Source organism: Echinops telfairi, unplaced genomic scaffold, assembly GCF_000313985.2.
Source record: "Echinops telfairi isolate 266 unplaced genomic scaffold, ASM31398v2 ScPeMD7_4;HRSCAF=17, whole genome shotgun sequence".
Lineage (NCBI taxonomy): Eukaryota > Metazoa > Chordata > Mammalia > Afrosoricida > Tenrecidae > Echinops > Echinops telfairi.
The window spans coordinates 50,077,315-50,094,657 of NW_022103900.1; the positions used below are offsets into that span (position 1 = coordinate 50,077,315).

At 40.7% G+C, this 17,343-nt stretch overlaps 2 protein-coding genes across 2 annotated transcripts in view; one reads left to right on the plus strand and one right to left on the minus strand.

The window, feature by feature from the left end:
• THSD7B (thrombospondin type 1 domain containing 7B) overlaps positions 1-17,343 on the minus strand; it is a 936,033-nt gene that overhangs the window by 701,132 nt on the left and 217,558 nt on the right. The window lies entirely within an intron of this gene.
• On the plus strand, positions 100-771 carry LOC101658254 (adenylate kinase 4, mitochondrial). Its single transcript, XM_004703879.2, has one exon. It carries the CDS (start codon positions 100-102, stop codon positions 769-771), a length of 672 nt encoding a protein of 223 aa, XP_004703936.1.

Below are 17,343 nucleotides of genomic sequence, written 5' to 3' on the forward strand. Positions count from 1 at the left end.
GGGCAGAGATGATGGAGAAGGTCAACATCAGCAGCTGAAACTGGCCAGGGATCCACGATGGAACGGACAATCAATTGCTCATTTGGAAGCTCGCTGTCAATGGCCTCCAAACTCCTGCGCGCGGTCATCCTCGGGCCGCCTGGCTCCGGAAAGGGCACCGTGTCCCAGAGGATCGCCCAGAACTTCGGCCTCCAGCATCTCTCCAGCGGCCACTTCTTGCGGGAGAACATCAAGGCAAACACGGAGGTTGGTGACATGGCAAAGCAGTACATCAGGAAAGGTCTTTTGGTTCCTGACCATGTGATCACACGCCTAATGGTGTCGGAGCTGGAGAACAGGAGCGGCCAGCACTGGCTACTGGATGGTTTCCCTAGGACTTTAGTACAGGCCGAAGCCCTGGACAGAATCTGTGAGCTGGATCTAGTGATCACACTGAACATTCCATTTGAAACGCTCAAAGACCGTCTCAGCCAGCATTGGGTTCACCCTCCCAGTGGAAGGGTGTATAACCTGGACTTCAACCCACCTCACGCACATGGCATTGATGATATCACTGGCGAACCATTGGTCCAGCAGGAAGATGATAAACCCAAAGCAGTTGCTGCCAGGCTAAGGCAGTACAAGGATATGGCTAAGCCAGTCATTGATCTATACAAGAGCCAGGGAGTGCTCTACCAATTTTCTGGGACGGAGACGAACAAAATCTGGCCCTATGTGTACACACTCTTCTCGAACAAGATCACATCTATTGAATCCAGAGAAGCCTACTGAGCCTGCCCGATGGGAGAACCAGGAAAAGGTGATCATTCATTCATTCAAGTGTGTGTGTGAAGTCTTGGTGCCATGTCCAAATGAGAAGCTCGCCCCTACAGCTCGCAGTGTCTTTCCCAGTTTCTGTGGGGCACTGGCATATGCAAACTCAGGAGTAAACCGAGGCGCCCCCCCTTTGCCTTCCTGAAGGAGGCACACCTGCCCACGTTGAAGATGCCTTTGCACAGGTCTCAAGCCCTTTGTGAAGAATCAGGTGCAGATGGAATTTCAAACGCTGTATGATCTAATTCTTGCCAATTTTGCCAGCCAGGTTGTCGCTCTAGTAGCATACTTGGTGGTGGTGGCCACTGGCTCTGTCCCTCAAAGGCTGTGAAACTACAGCACCAGCAGGCCTGAGAATGCCAACAACTACAGCCCAGGCTTTGTCCCTGGTATGTGCTCTGCTGGTCACAGTGGGATCGAAGCCAAATGCTCTCAAAGGTTGCTTCTCTGGTCTGGAGTGAATGGGCCCACCGTTCATATTTTTCTGGCTGGACTGACACCTTTTTTCGGTATCCATGCTGCACGGAGTCGCCCCTTTGCAGACCTCCTGGAATGAAATGATTTGGCTTTCACTAATTTTATTAGGCGGCATTATTTGTACATCTCTTTGATCTCTTCTGAGATGAATACTGACTGTTTTTGCTTTGGTCCCTCTCAAATCTCCTTTTCTAAGAGCTGAGAGCAGGGAGACCACAGAGCTCTCTTCCCGTTCCAAGAACTGAACTATGCAGAGGATCTAAAGCGACTGCTTGGATTCTCATGCATTGACATGGCTCCTTTTATTGTGGGGGGGGGGGAGAATAAATAAAAGCTTCCAAAGTCTCATCGAAAATCTTCAAAAAACACCAATATTAAAAGATCCTAGCTCATATATGAAATAATAAGATCCTATGAAATTACTGGACTAACAGACTGTTTAGCTTTTTTACTCGAGACCATAAAATTTTGTTTTGAAAATGCTGCTAAATATGGATGCCGACAGTGTTTTCCTCCTGCAAGTGACCCAAGCATGTTATAAGTAGTCAGCAAAGGGCAGGGGGCCTGTGGGGGCCGATGAAAATGTTACACACGCTGTGCCCGATTGAGCTTTATGATTAAGGGAAACAAAATTATATATATATATATTTCTTTTCCAAAGATGCATTCTATGGGGTGACCATAAAGTCTAGAAATAGAGATAACACTATTCTGTTGCACGTGGTGATGTCATATTCCAATAAACAATTGATTGAGTTGTAAAAAAAAAAAAGATAGGAAAGAAATAAAAGATAAAAGTGGATGTCAGAAAAGACTCTGATACTTGCTCTTCATCAAAGAGTAGCTAAGAGAAGTAGAAGAACTAGTGGAGCTAAGGGAAATAGAAGAAATAATGGAGTCAAAAAGCTGAACAGCAAATGTCAAAGGGCACATTAAGAAGACAAAGTAGATTATTATCATAATGAAATGTACAAAGACAAAAAAGGCACAAAACCAAAAAGGAAGAGCACACATAGCATATCTTAAACTGAAAGAACTAAATAAAAAAGTCCAGGCTCAACTTGGACTATTAAAATAGTCTATACACAAACATTGAATGATTCAGGAGGCATTGAAAGAAAATGGAAAGAATACACAGAGTCACTGTACCAAAAAGAACTAGTTGATATTCTACCATTTCAAGAGGTAGCTGTGATGGTTAAGGATCATATCAACTAGACACTCCCAGGTACAGGAAGGGGTGGAGCCCAATCAAATCTGAAGACATGCTCTCTGGATGTGTGTTTGTTCATTTGTTTTTGTTTTTGTTTCATTTTGTTTTGTTTTTGGTATAAGAAAGAGAGAAGAGACCTAGCCGAGTCAATTTCTCTTTTGGTCCTTCAACTTCTGCTGGAGCTGGATCTTGCATCATGTCCCTTGATCTCCTGTTAACATTGCCTGCCAATTCTAGGAGTCATCATAGGACTTTGGATTCATTTGCCTTTTCATCTGCCAGCCTGCCACATCTGTTTCATCATTCTGCTTCCATTTCATCAGATTCCAAGAGTCAGGAGAAGTCTAACTTGAACTGGACTGGATTTGGCTACTTCTACAACTGTATGAGCCATTTCTTAATATAAATATCTTTCGACATACAAAGACATACAAGTGTCACTGGTTTTGCTTCCCTAGAGAATACAACCTAACACAGTAGCATATGAACAACAATCAATGATGCTGAAGGAAGGCGTTATTAAAGCACTAGCAAAAGAAAGGCTCTAGGAATGATGGAATGGAATGCCAATTGAAATGTTTCAACAAGCTGAGGAAGCAATGGAAGCAGTCTGCAGCAGGAAATCTGGAAGACTTGAGTGGAAGATATTCAAAGAAAAGTGACCAAAAAGAATGCTCAAATTATAGAATAATACCCTTAATATCCCATGTTAGTAAAATTTCGTTGAACATCATCCACCAATGGTTATAGCAGTACATTGACAGGAAACTGCCAGAAGTTCAGGTCAGATTCAGAAGAGGACATGGAGCAAGGGATATCATGGTTGACGTCTGATAGATCTTGGCTCAAAGATAGAATACCAAAAAGATGTTTCCTTGTGTTTTATTGACTATGCCAAAGTATTCGACTGTGTGGTTCATAACAAACTATGGACAGTGAGAAGAATGGGAATTCCAGGACACTTCACTGTGCTCATATCGAACCTGCACTTGAATCAGGAGGCAGACGGGTGAACAGAACAAAGGAACGAGACCTTGTGTGGTTTAAACTCAGGAGAGCTGTGCTTCAGGGTGGCATTCTCTCTCCATATGTATTCATTTGTATGCTGAGCAAATAATCAGAGAAGCTGGACTATATGGAAGATCACAGTATCAGCATTGCTTATTAACAACATAAATAAGCAAATACACAACCTTGCTTGCTGAAAGGGAGGGGGACTTGAAGCACTTGCTAATGAAGATTTAGGATTGAAGCCTGCAGTATGGCAGAAAACCAAAATTGTCACAAATGGACCACTAGGTAACATCATAAATGGAGAAAAAAACTGAAGTTGTCAAGAATTTCATCTTGAGCACAATTGCATCATGAGCACTATCAATGCTCCTGGAAGCAAAAGTCAAGAGATCAAAAGACTCTTCACACTGGGCACATCTGCTACAGGAGACCACTTTAAAGTGGGGAAAAGCAAGGCGTGTGTTTTGAGGACTCCAGTGTCCCTGACACAGCTAGGATTATTTTCAATTGCCTCCTATGCATGTGAGAGTTGGACATTGCATAAAGAAGACCAAAGAATAATTGGTGCATTTGAACAATGGGGCTGGAGAAGAATATTGAAAGTATCATGGACAGACTGACGAGAAAAGTCTGTCTTGGAAGAAGAGTGCTCCTTAGAGGTAAGGATGGCACGGCTTCATCTTACATACTTTGGGCACGTTGTTATGAGAAACAAGTCCTGGGAGAAGGACATAATTGTTGGTAAAGAGGAGGACAGCAAAAAGAGTAAGGACCGTGACAAGATGGATTGTCACAGTGACTACGGCAATTGGCTCAAACAAGGGAGCTAGTGTGAGCAGGTGCAGGGCCAGGCAGTGATGTGTTCTGTGCACATAGGGTCACTATGAGTTGGACCTGATTGATGGCACCTAACAGAAACAACGTAATATTTTAAGAATGTACATGCTCTTTCATCGGCAACAATAAAAGTGTTTCTCTCTAGTAGGATGCACATGCAAGGTGGGTGGGTCCACCTGGTACTTTGCCCAAGGTGCTCTCACCTATGATAGTACCAATAATTACGGAGTATCGATTGAGGTCCCTGTTCCACACATCATATAGCACTGCACAGATACTTTCTCGTGACATTTTTGTGAGTTTACTTAATGGTGCACCCATTTCACAGGTGAGAAAACTTAGGCTAGGGTTGCTGAACGCATTTGTCCTGTGTCTTATGTCACACCAGGACAAATGGATAAGGCAACCCTAGCCTAAGTTTAGGCTAAAGCACAGTGCTTAAAGCACTCAATGGCTACACTGAAGATCCGTGGTTCGAAAGCACCAGTGGCTCAGGAGAAAGATGTGGCAAATTGCTTTCATGGGAATTAAAGCCCTGAGACCCTCTGGGTCAGTTCTTCTTTGTTCCATGGGCCTCTCTGTGTTGGTATTGACTCCATGGCAGTCATTTAGGTAACTTTCAGGTGTTACTTTATCCACACTTAAATAATGTGGTATTGATTATGCTTTCAAACACTTTGAAGTGTCCGTGGTTGAGCATCAATTTCTCCACTACAATATTCCGGTACTGTCAAATTCTAACAGTCTAATTGGGAAATCGATAAAGAAATAAAAATATATGTGATCATGTGATGAGTTCAACACAGCAGTGCTTCTAATGATCAGGAGAAATGCCGAGGAGGCGGTGAGGGACTGTCTGGGAAGGCAAGGGATCTCAGAGACCAGGAATTGTGGCTGTATTTTAGAAGGCTAATGGGCACTTCTCAGGCACACTGGAGACTATTCAAAACCATGGGGATTGCATTTTCAAAACCTTAATATAAGCCCCTGTGAAATAGGAACCACTGTCTCACTGGAGCCGACGTATGGGCTTATAAGGGCTAATCATTAAGTTACCAAGAATTCTGCAGGCCCTTCGCCTTCATGTTAAAAAACAACAACAACAACAACAAAACAACTCAACTTAGTGAGACAGAATTGATTCAGACTCATAGTGACCTAGGTGAGTTCATGTTAGTAGCTTAACATGGATCAACACCAAAACTAAACCCATTGTCATTAAGTTGATTCTGACTCATAGAGAAACTCTGCAGGGGTTCAGAGACTGTAATTCTTAGGACAGCAGGCAGCCTCGCCTCTCTCTCATGGAACAGCAGGTGGATATTAAACCACAGACTTTGTGGTTAGCAGTCCAATGCTTAGTCCATAACCACCACCACTCTAACTGTGGTCAAGGGGGAGTATTGACACTACTGAAACCGACCAATGCCGCTTTAGACCCTCCACGTCCACTAAGCCCTCCAACGCTCAACACCCCTCTCCAACCAGCAGTTCTGCGAAGTCTCCATGTTATAAGGCAAGGAGTTAAGCTTTCATTCTGAGCACTAAATGACCTTAAGTAAAGAAAATCTGATAGACTCGCTTAAGGAGTATAAGTGTTCTACTACCACTTGGTGTGCTTCTGTTTGTCTTACATCCTTGTTGCTAGTCTTTCTCCCATTTAGTCCAAGGCATCCATTACTTTGGAGGAAATCAAAGATAATTCTGACAGGAATACAAACAAACAAAAAGGGCCGATGTTCAGTTACTGACTTCCACATAAAGCCAAGTCTGGTGTACCAAAGCCAAAGCTATGGTCAGGATTTGGTGGGAATACTTTAAAAGAGAGAGAACACTAAAATTGTTTCCAGATTTCTGGAGGTAAGAGAAATTTCTCAGATAAATATATCATGAAAGGTGATTTGCAGAGGAGAATTACAATACACACATCCTTGTCCTTATTAGTGAGCAATATTTAATAAAATGTTCAAACTGATCCTTCCCATTGAGTACTCTTACTTGCATAGAAAAAAGTGTAATAGAAGGAAAATCTAGAGTCTAATTTTGTTATTATAAATATACATTCAGATCCTATTAACCTCTTCCAAATAAAAAACAATCAAGAAAAAGCCAATTCAGATCTTATTGTCAACACCCATTCCAATGTTTTATTGGGGAGCCTAGCACCCAAAACACTGTGGAGAGACCTCTTACCACCTAATGCAGAGTGTATCAGTACTGCCATTCGCCATGTGGAGGTAAGATGAGAGGCCACTTCTGTAGATGTTTTAAAACTTATTTAAAATTCCCTAATTTGTGTATGTTTTTGGAAAGATGGTTCAATTTATAAAATGGGCTCCCCCCCCCCTTTAAATGACGCCCTGCCATCTGTAGGTGCAGTTGTGGTTCAGTTCATTGGAATAAGCAGTTTTCACTTCACAGTGGTCATCCTTCCAACATCAGGGGTCCTGCTGGACCAGGACAAAGAACAATAAGCGTTGAAGAGTAAGGACATTGGCAATGAGTTTCAGAGAATCATCAAGGCTTTTACAGTTTGGAAAAGGGCTTCCATTTCTTGTTTTCCTGGCCAACCAAGGGCTTATGTGCCCCTTATTAATATACATACCTACTTTTAGTGAATGGCTTTTCACTAACTCATCTCCTTGGTTAAAAGTAACCATCGGGTCATGGTAAAATGAGATCAGTGGGAATGAATGAGCATTTGGAGATATGAATCCACACAGGGGGGCTGGGCAATCTGCTTCCTTAAAAATGAAGCCATGAAAACCCTATGAGGCAGTTGCACTCGGTCCCGCATTAGGTTGCTATTATTCACCGGCATCGGGCTGATTGCAATTCATAGAGAGCCTATAGCATAGCTGGAACGGCCCCTATGGGTTTCTGAGACTGCCAGAGTAGGAAGCTCACCTTCCTCCTGCTGAGCACCTGGTGGTTTCAAATTGCTGACCTTGCTGTTTGCAGCCCAGCTCAGCTCCACTACGCCACCAAGGCTGAGCAGATCACAAACCAGTTTGTTGAGTTTTGTTGTTCATTTTTTGTTGTGTTTTGTTTTGATAGTACATTTTTGTTTGTTTTAATTGCAGCACTAGATTGTGCATCAAAAAGATTTGGCTTCTAAATACTGCATAACAATAAATTCATATGATGTTAATCTATGAATTATTGATCAATTATAGTATCTACATAAAAGAAATGATGAAATGCTCTTGCTCACACCCACGGTTGTCATGTCCCGTAGAGCAGGTGATCAGCTCATAATGGTTTCCCACTATGAGCGCCCATTCTCTTTTCCATAAGTTGGATGCAAGTTATTCAGCCTTCCTGGAGGACACTGCGGTGAGTCCTTCAGAGGACTGAAGGACCCTGGCTGCTCCCACCTGCTGTATCGATTCCCCATCTAGAAATGTGACTTCTAAGTTCACCTGCAGGGAAAAACAAAACAAAGCAAACCACAGGGAGGGCTCTATTATGGCCCAAGTTGACACAACTCAGTTCACACATGGCCACATTTTATTGGTCAAATGACTCAATCAAAATCGCAGAAAAGGCAGTGAAATATATATCTATGTGCCAGCAAATAGGCAAAAGTAAATGACCAATGTGTAGCTTTGTGTCTGATAGAGTTGTACCACGCACATTGACTTGCTTCTAACAGGGTAGCTTTCGGTTTTCTCCACTCAGCTAGGTAAATGACTGTATAATCATCTGCTTCCTAAATCCTAAAATTTCTGGAACATTCTTTCCCATTATATCTGTCTTTGACAGTGTATACTTTTTCTATACCTCTACTGTCAGCTAATTGGTAGACTAGAATACATTAGAAATATATGATTGTGTTCATTTTGTCATGTTTATCCAGAAACCTGAAAACGTATTTGACACAAAGCTTTGCTAATGTTCTATAATGATTCAATCTATAAATCATCTTACCTGTAGAGATTTAAATCTACTCTCTCTATAAAAAAATAAAATACTGACTAGAAGTAATTTTAAAATTTAGTCGTTATTGACCCAGTTGGGAATATATTCCTATTATTTTTATTATAAATCATGTCATACTTGTCTATAGAATTTACTAATTCTAAATATATCTGCTACAGTTAAATATTTTGTTTTTATAGTGATGTAATTTCAGCAAACTATGAAACCACTTTATGAAATCCTAATAAAATATTGAAACCACTTAAAAGCCTATTTATTCCAATTATTTAGCTAAAGCACTGTTATCCATATGGCAGCAGTTTACCCAAATTATAACAATAACAAGGGAGCCGTTGCCTCTGGAGCTTACATATTCTGAGAGAATGATTGCAATTTTGCAATGAAAATAACACCAAGGAATAAAATTTAAATGGAGAAATGAAGAGAAATGGGCCAGAACTGTGATAGTCTGAAAAGAGAATAGAAATCAGTTGAAATGTATGCTATTTCTTTAATAATTTTTAATCCAAGCTAGTAGTGTTTTTCTACAAGTCAAACTAATGAGATTCTCTGAGGGGAAATGATGAGAATAATAACTTGAAGATGGGAAAATGTCTATAGCCAAGGTTTATGTAAAATGCCTGCTGTAGAAAATGAGGCCAAGAAATGAGCACAAATATCTACTTTCATATACATGTCAGCAAAGTCATCTGAATAAACAGAGTTTTATAAATGTTTGGAAGAGTATTTTAAAATTTAACATTTTTAGTTTACTGAGACGCATCAAGGTGTAAGTCATTGCTCTCATTTTAGAGAGAAGGAAACTGAGAGTCAGAGAATTTAAGTGATCCACTTATGGGCACATGTGGTAGTTACATAAGCTGGTGTCAATTGGAGGATAAAGAGTGTAGGGGTGGAATCTAGGCTGTCGATCAGGATACAGCCAATGAGGCCTCTGTGTGGGCATGGCCTTCCCCTACAAATTCTGGAATTCCTTAATTTCCTCCTTGGAGGGGGAGACAGACTCTCTGCTCACTCCCTGGGAGACACTCTATTGACAAGCCTGACTCCCTGTGAGACATCCCTGAGGAGAAACCACATGGACCTACTCTGATGCTGCCCTGGGAACTGGAAAAGCCACAAGGGAACCCCTGCCAGTGCTGAGATGCTTACAATACCACTGGATCCAAAGACGTTCTACCCTCTGGTCTGTGATCATCCTGCATTGGGTGTTATTGCAGGTGGTTTTTGAATCAGAAGAGGACTTTGTAGATTGGTACTGAATATATGGGCTAATATTGAACTTATGAACTTGATCTGGATTTGGCTGGGATGTTTTCTCAATGTTCAATTCCTCTTGTCTATAAAACTCTTTCATATACACAAGAGTGCCTATGAATGTTTCTCTAGTCTACCCAGAATAACACAACATGTAACAAAATTAATTATAGAATTGCCTAACTAAATCAAATTTCCCTGTTGAATAGACTTAAACTATATCCACAGCTAATCCCCACAATAGCATTTTGTTGTTCTATCAAATGTGTCTTATAAGGAAAACTTACTCTAAATTCCAGATTAGAAGATCATTGGTAGTTGCCTGACATCAACTCTGACCCAAGATTCTCCCAAATCAAAACATGAACAAAGAGAGCAAATAAAACCACACATTCTCCTTGCCATCACCATCACTGAATACAGAGATCACATACACATGCACCCACACACATACAACTTTCAAATTATGTATCATTACGAAAAGAACTTTGATGACCACTTACTAATGCAACCTACTGGGTGCAGAAATCAGGGGATGGAAGTTCTAAGAGATTCCATGAGAAAGATAGGAGTAAAAGACTACACTAAAGTATTGGGAAAGTCATTTCCAGAAAGAGAAAATACTTTCTTTGCAAAGTACAAATCCAAATTGAATTGTTAACAGCATAGAGAAAGCCCTTGAAAAGGTGTGGGGCTAGAGGAGGCAATCACAGAAAGCAGATCCTTGGTGGATAGTCATCTGTGGACAGAATGGCTGATGACTCTTTGAGATGAAGCAGTGAAGGGAAATAAGAAATCGAGAAAGGATATTAAAGATCCTGTAGAAATGGAAGAATAAAAAGTGGCATAATCTTTCACCATTATCATCACCAACAACATCTATAAATCAAACAGAATAAGAGGGAAGGAATTAAAAATTGAATATTCATGCAATGGGAGCTTGAGTTTTTAAAAGAGTAAGAATAGGAATAAAGCAGACCATGACTACACAAAACTACAGTGAAACAGCAGAAAATGTAAATTTAATGCTGAAGAAAAAAATAACCCACAACCAACCAACCATAAAGTTGAAAGAAAAAGGAAAACAACACTCAAGACCGCAGTAGCTGTCCTCCAAAAGAAATTAGAAATATGGTGGGGGTGGGGGGTGGGGGGGGAACATGAGACTAAAATGAAAAAATAAAGAAGAGAAATGGAAAATAAAAACAAAAATAAATGAAAGGAGAGCTGATAGAACTCAGGAAAAATAAAAAAAATCACATGAGAAATGATTATTACAAAATGCAAGAAAATAGATTAACATGAAATCTCGGTAAATGATATTGAAAGGCAGTAGAAAAGAAAGAAAGAAAATGATAGAGGAAAACATGAGATGGGTCAGAGAAAATAGACACCATAGGAAGTAGGCAAGGTTGTCCAATATAAATATAACGGATGACCTTGATGAAAGCCACTAAACAGCATTTTCAGATAGAGTATTTTAAAACTACAAAAATAAAATAATACCTGCCTATAGTGAAAGGACCCAACAAATACAACACTGACCCAAAAAGGAAATGCAAAAACATATAGAAGCCAACCTAGTACATGTTTACAGAAAAAGGAAAACATCATAATATTTTAGGTAAAAATATGAAATGATGTTCAAATTATAACCGTTAAACTGGCAGCAAACGTCTCAAAAGCAGCAAACCCAGGATTCTGTGAGGTAGCATTTTCAAGAAACGTAAAGAAAGTGCCGGCACAAGAACACTCTCTCTCATTACACTGCTCTTCAAACCGTTTTGAATGGACAAACTTACAAAATGCGGCACACAGCGGCGATTCTAAAGAATCTACTAGTACTTCAGCTTCACCCAACCATTAGATAACTCGAACTCATCTTTGGAAAAAATTATAAAAGTTAAGCATTTCATATAAGTCATTTCAAACTGGAGACTAAAATAACAGTAGGGTCTTGAGTAGAATAATGTGAAAGCAGTATATGTGCAGAGAAAATATAAATGATCCACCTAAAACAGACAGATAATAAGCAAGAAAGAAAGAGGGAGAATATGATAAGTTTAATCATGACAAGTGAGGAAAAATAGACATAACAGAAAAGAGTAAATTAGTAAAACACTCAAAATTTAGAAAAAAAGCAAAAGTAAATTGAAAAGAAATTTATTCAACATGAAAAAAATAAATTAGTGGAGAACATAAAAACAGCAGATAAAAGTTAAATTCAAATCTTGGTTTTCTTCAAGTCAACAGAATAGAAAAATCACAAGCTAATCACAAATATATAAAAATAAGGAATTACAAGGAGTAAATAACTCTGAATACAGGATGCTTATTTATGCAAATTAAACTATATAAGAAATGGTTATTTTCTTAAAGGATAGCAGTTATCAAACAAACCCCAGTAGAAGTGGTATGCATACACAGGCCAGTCTCCAAAGAAAAGGTTAGAGAACAATTTCCCCTAAACATCTATCTCACAACAAAGCACCAGGTCCAGGTGCTTTCTCAGAGGAACTTTTTAAAATCTCTATTGATAAGATAATCTTAGCATTATGCTTACTGTGTAGAACACAGGTTCTCAAACTTAATTTCCTACCATCCCTTTTCAGAAAAAATTTTTTACTCAGCCCCAAATTTTAAAATTTGGTACAGTAGACCGTAATCCAGGGTAAAATTTCAGTGTCTGCTTTTGTAGGCACCCTGGAGTGTGCTAACACCCCCAAGAGGTGGTATCATTCCCCCACCATGGGAAACACTGGTATCGAACATAAGAGATAAAGGGAAATCTCCACGTCATTTTTATGATGCAATTGGAAAAATGACATATCAACTTGAAAGATAATAACTAGCAGAAAGTGATACAAGTACAAATAAGATGTCTGAAAGTATGTTAGCAAATGTATTGATACCATATTAATATGTTAAAGGAGAAAATAAAATGATTACCTCCAAAGACAATGAAACACTTTGGCAAAATTCAATATTCATTCCTGAAATAAAAGGAACCCTAGTGGCACAATTGTGAAGCCCGGGGATGGCACCCAATTGGGGGCGAGGGGTGGTGGGGTGAACGCCTGAGCTACTCCAGAGGAGAAAGATGTGCCAGTCTGTCTTCATAAAGATGCACAACCTGGGGCACTCTCTGAATGGCACTGACGTGATGGCAACAGGAAGACTTGAGACCGAATAAAAGTCTTGAAACTGAAGAAATGGATGGATGCTCCCTTATTATGACGGTGATGTATCTCCATCTTGTGATATGTAGATTAGTGATATCCCAAAGGTCCCCATACCCTAATCCCCAGCCCATGAATACTACCTTATAATATATGGTGAAAGCAATTCAAGAGATATGATTTTAAGCTAAAGATCTTGCTTGAGATGGAAAGATTATCCTGGATTTTCCTGGTGGGCTCAGGGTATTCACAAGGGTCCTCTAAAGGGAAAGAGTGTGATGATCAAAGTCAGAGAGGAATGTGAAAATGTCACCCTGCTGGCTTTGAAATGGAAAATTGGAAATAAATGGGAAAACAAGGAATAAAGGCAGCTTCTAAACTTTCCACCCAGCCACCTCCCCCCACCCCGCAACAAAAAGTGCTATGTCCTCAATTTTGAATCATCGCAACCATATGAGACGTAAATAACAGATCTCCCAGTGTTGGTGTTGGTGCTAGGGGTCACTGAGCTGGGTCACATTCATAGCCCCCAATGTACAAAAGAAGGAAGCATGGCGCAAGCTGGCACCATCCTCACTTGTTGCTGTCTGGACTCCTTGTGGCAAACATTGTGTCAATCCACCCCTGGAGGGCCTTCCTCTTTTTCACTCACCCTTTACCCCACCTAGCAGCAGCGTACCATGGGGAAAGGTTAAAAGCATTGGGAAGCAGGAGTCATGGTAACAGGAAACGCAGGGAAGAAGTGGGAAAAGTGATGAACTAGCGAAGGGATTGAGATAAATGAGATAATCTACCAGCAGATGCTCTAGAGCAGTCAGGTGCATGAATTGGCATGCAAAACGAATAGGTGTATGGGGTGGGGTGGGGGCTGCGGGAATGAAACTACATACACACACACACACACACACACACGCACACACACATACAATATATTTATATATATATATGTATATGTGACATATATGTGTAACCTATGTGTATGAGAGAGGATATTTGTCTATGTGCATTTACCTTTGCTGCAAATATATTTGTGAATGTGGTGAAGCATATAACCTGCAAGCGCATAGTCCTAACCACACATGTTCAGGGAAAGAGTCACTGGTCCTAAGGGATTATGAGCACAGCCTTCGGTACATCAAGGTCAATGGCATAACAGAATCGACACATATTCTGTATGCTCCTTAGCGTCAAGGATGGCTAGACGTCATCTCATGAGCATGTTGTCAGGAGAGCCCAGTCCCTGGAAAAGGACATCACTTGGTAAAGTCGAGGGTCGGCGGAAAGAGGAAGCCCTTCGAGGAGAGCGACAGACACAGTGGCTGCATCCACCAGATCAAACAGGAGCACAGGGTGAGGCAGTGTTTCACTTTGTTGAGCATTAGGGTCCCTATGAGGAGGACCAACAAGAACAAGAACAACATACCCTACTTTGGTGAGTGCTAAGTGGTGTCTTCAACAGTCATCTGAGATTCAACTACGGGTCTCTCGTGTCCAAGGGGAAGAAGAGTGACACAAACCCACACACGTGTGGAAACAATTAGTCCAGTGTCCTGAGGGGCCCCTCAAACATCAGTCTCCACAACCCTGAGACCAGAAGAGTTAGCTGATGCCCCGTTCCCACTACCAACTACCCTGACGGGGCCACCACTAGAGACACCTGGATGGAGTAGAAGAAAAATCTAGAACAAATCTGGAAATTATAACACTAACTAGGTTTCCTGGTCATCTACAAACGGCCCATAGCTAACCTTCGGGTCTGGAAGTGAATACGCCTATGTGGCTCCTATGTTAACCAAACAGAGACAGGGTTGTATGGGGAACAGCAATACTAGTGAGGTAGCGAGGTGCTCAAGTACTCACACCTTAACATAATCAAACATTTAGCATCATTCGGGCAGCATTCTACCCAAGAACCACGTTTAAAAGAGTTAGGAAAGCAGGAGAATTGGAAATAGAAACCACAGGGAGGAGGAAGGAAAAGTAACGGAACATTGGCGGGGACTGCAGCAAGTGAGATGAAATAAAATAGATATGAATTGTGGAATTAAAATGCCTGAGCTACTCTGTAAACCTTCACCAAATTTACAAGAAAATGCTTTTTAAAAAATGATAAAATGTTTAAACTAAAATAAAGGCCGCTTCTAGAAATTGTAAGAGCAAACAGCAGAGAGGAGAAGGGGGCAGCGGAGAGAGGAAGGAGTCCCTCTAGACACTTCAGAAGAACAGCCCTGCCAACATCCTGATTGTATTCTTATAAAGTCCACGCATTGTTAGGGGACTATAAGATATGACATTTGCATTATTTTAAGGCAATTCTTGTTTGTAAGTGTACAAGCCAGGCAATTCTGACTGATAGCAATGAATGTACAACAAAGGGAAACACTGCCCAGCCCTGCAGCTCTGTCTCCACAATGGTTGCTGTATTTCAGCCCACAGTGGTAGCCACTGTGTCAATCCATCCCACTGAGAGTCTTCCCCATGTGTTTTCTGACCTTCTATTTTATCAAGAACCAGGTCTTTTTCCAGGAACTGGTTCCTCCTGATAGCACGCCCAAATGTATGAGACAAAGTGTCACCTACGTTGCTTCCAAGGACCACCCTGAATGTACTCCTCCAAGATAGACCTATTTGTTCTTCTGGCAGTTCGTGGTTTGCCAACACCATTATTCGAATGCATCAATTATTGTTGTGTGGTTTGCAATAAAGACTTCACTCCTGTGGCCGGCATATGATCTGGGAAATGTTGCAGATATTCGCACTCAGGTCAAGGAGAGGTCAAAAGTTCACCATCTTTATGATTACCAACATTCTTTTTTCTGAATCAATGCCACAGAACGCAACACCGCCCAATCCCATGCCCTTCTCCTCGCAATCTTACCCGATGTTTGAGTTCAGGGAGCAGCTACGAGAAGTCAATTCATCTTCTTGAGAGTCTTCCTCTCTTCGGCTGACCATCTTCTAAGATACCCAAAGTACTTGAGACAAAGTTTTGCCATTCTCGCTTCCAAGAAGTAACCTAGCCGTATTTCTTCCAAAATATATCCCTTCATTCTTCTGGCAATCAATAATATTTTCAATGTTCTTCACCAGCACCATCATCCCAAATCACCAATTCTTCTGTCTTCCCGGCTCATTGTCTCGCTGTCACGTGGGCATGAAGCAGTTGACAACACCATGACTCAGGCCATGTGCATGTTAGTTCTCACGATGACATCTCTACTTTTTAACTCTCCACACAGGCCTTTTGTAGCAGATTTGCCCAGTGTAGTATGTCATTTGATTTCTTAACTTCTACTCCCATGAACATGGATCATGGATCCAAGTAAAATAAAGTCTCTGATGATTAACATTTTCTCTATGTATGGTGTTCTCCATTGATCTGTTCTGAGAATTTTTGTTTTCTTTCAATTGAGGTATAATCCACGCTGAAGCTTGGAGTCTGTGACTGTCCTCCGTGAGTGCTTCAAGTCCTCTTCGCTTTCTGCAAACAAAATCGTGTCCTCTGCGTATCAAAATGTGTTCGTAAATCTTCCTCTGATACTAAGGTCACATTCTTCATCATCTAGTAAAGACTCTTGTATTCTTTACTCGCATCCAGATTGAATAAGTGTGGTGAGAGGATACAACCTGACACGTGCACCTCTCTCCTGCTTTGAAACCATTCAGGACCCCCTTGTGCCTGTCACCTGCCATGGAGTCAGTTCCAACCCAGTCACCCCTGTCTGGTCCTGCATCACCTTCACATTTGTTAGGTTTGGGTCAACTGTTTCATGTCTTTAGAATCGAGTTTGAATTCTGGTCATTTCCCTGCTGATGTTCTGTCGCAACGGTTTTTGAAAAACTTTTCATCAAATTTTACTTGCTTGCTTATAATATTGTTAGAGAATTCTCACAATCTCTTGGGTCACTTTTCTTTTGAATAAGCACAAATTGATCAACAGATGGATACTTCCTTCATTATTCAATATCTTGCACACGTCATCCGGCATTGAAACATGAGTCTTGAGGGATTTCTTCAGTTCTTTCACCTGGATAAATTCTGAGTGTGTTGTACTCACTTGTCTTTCTAACTCAAGGTAGTTCCACATTTCATTATACTTTACTTTCTCTTTTCTACCTGCCCTTTGATATTTTAAGTTCAGGTCTTTTAATTCATCATTTTTTCCCATAGGCTTCAGCCACGCTGTGATCAGGAGAAAATTTCAGAGTCTCATTTGATATCTACTTTTGTCTTTAAAAAAAATCTGCCTTTTTAATGACCTTTTGATTTCTCAATATACGATGTTTTTTATGTCATCCCACAACTCCTCAGCTCTTCGGTGAGTAATGTCAACGCTATCTGTGAGATGGTCTCGAAATCTAGAAGGAATGTACTCAAGGTGGGTTTTTTGCCTCTTGTGGTTTTGTTTGGATTTTCTTCAGCTTCAACTTCAACTTGCATTTGGGAAACTGAGGTTCCATTCCACAGCTGCTCCCTAGACTGGCTGATGGTACTAAGTTTCTCGATGATCTCTTTTAATAGATTTAGATTATGATTCCAGTGCATTCCATCTGGCAATATCTATGCGTGTAATCATTCTATATGTTATTGACAAAAGTTATTTGTATCTC

Bases quoted from the DNA above. Each gene is read 5' to 3' on its own strand.
- LOC101658254 (XM_004703879.2), top strand. From the start codon at position 100: ATGGCCTCCAAACTCCTGCGCGCGGTCATCCTCGGGCCGCCTGGCTCC.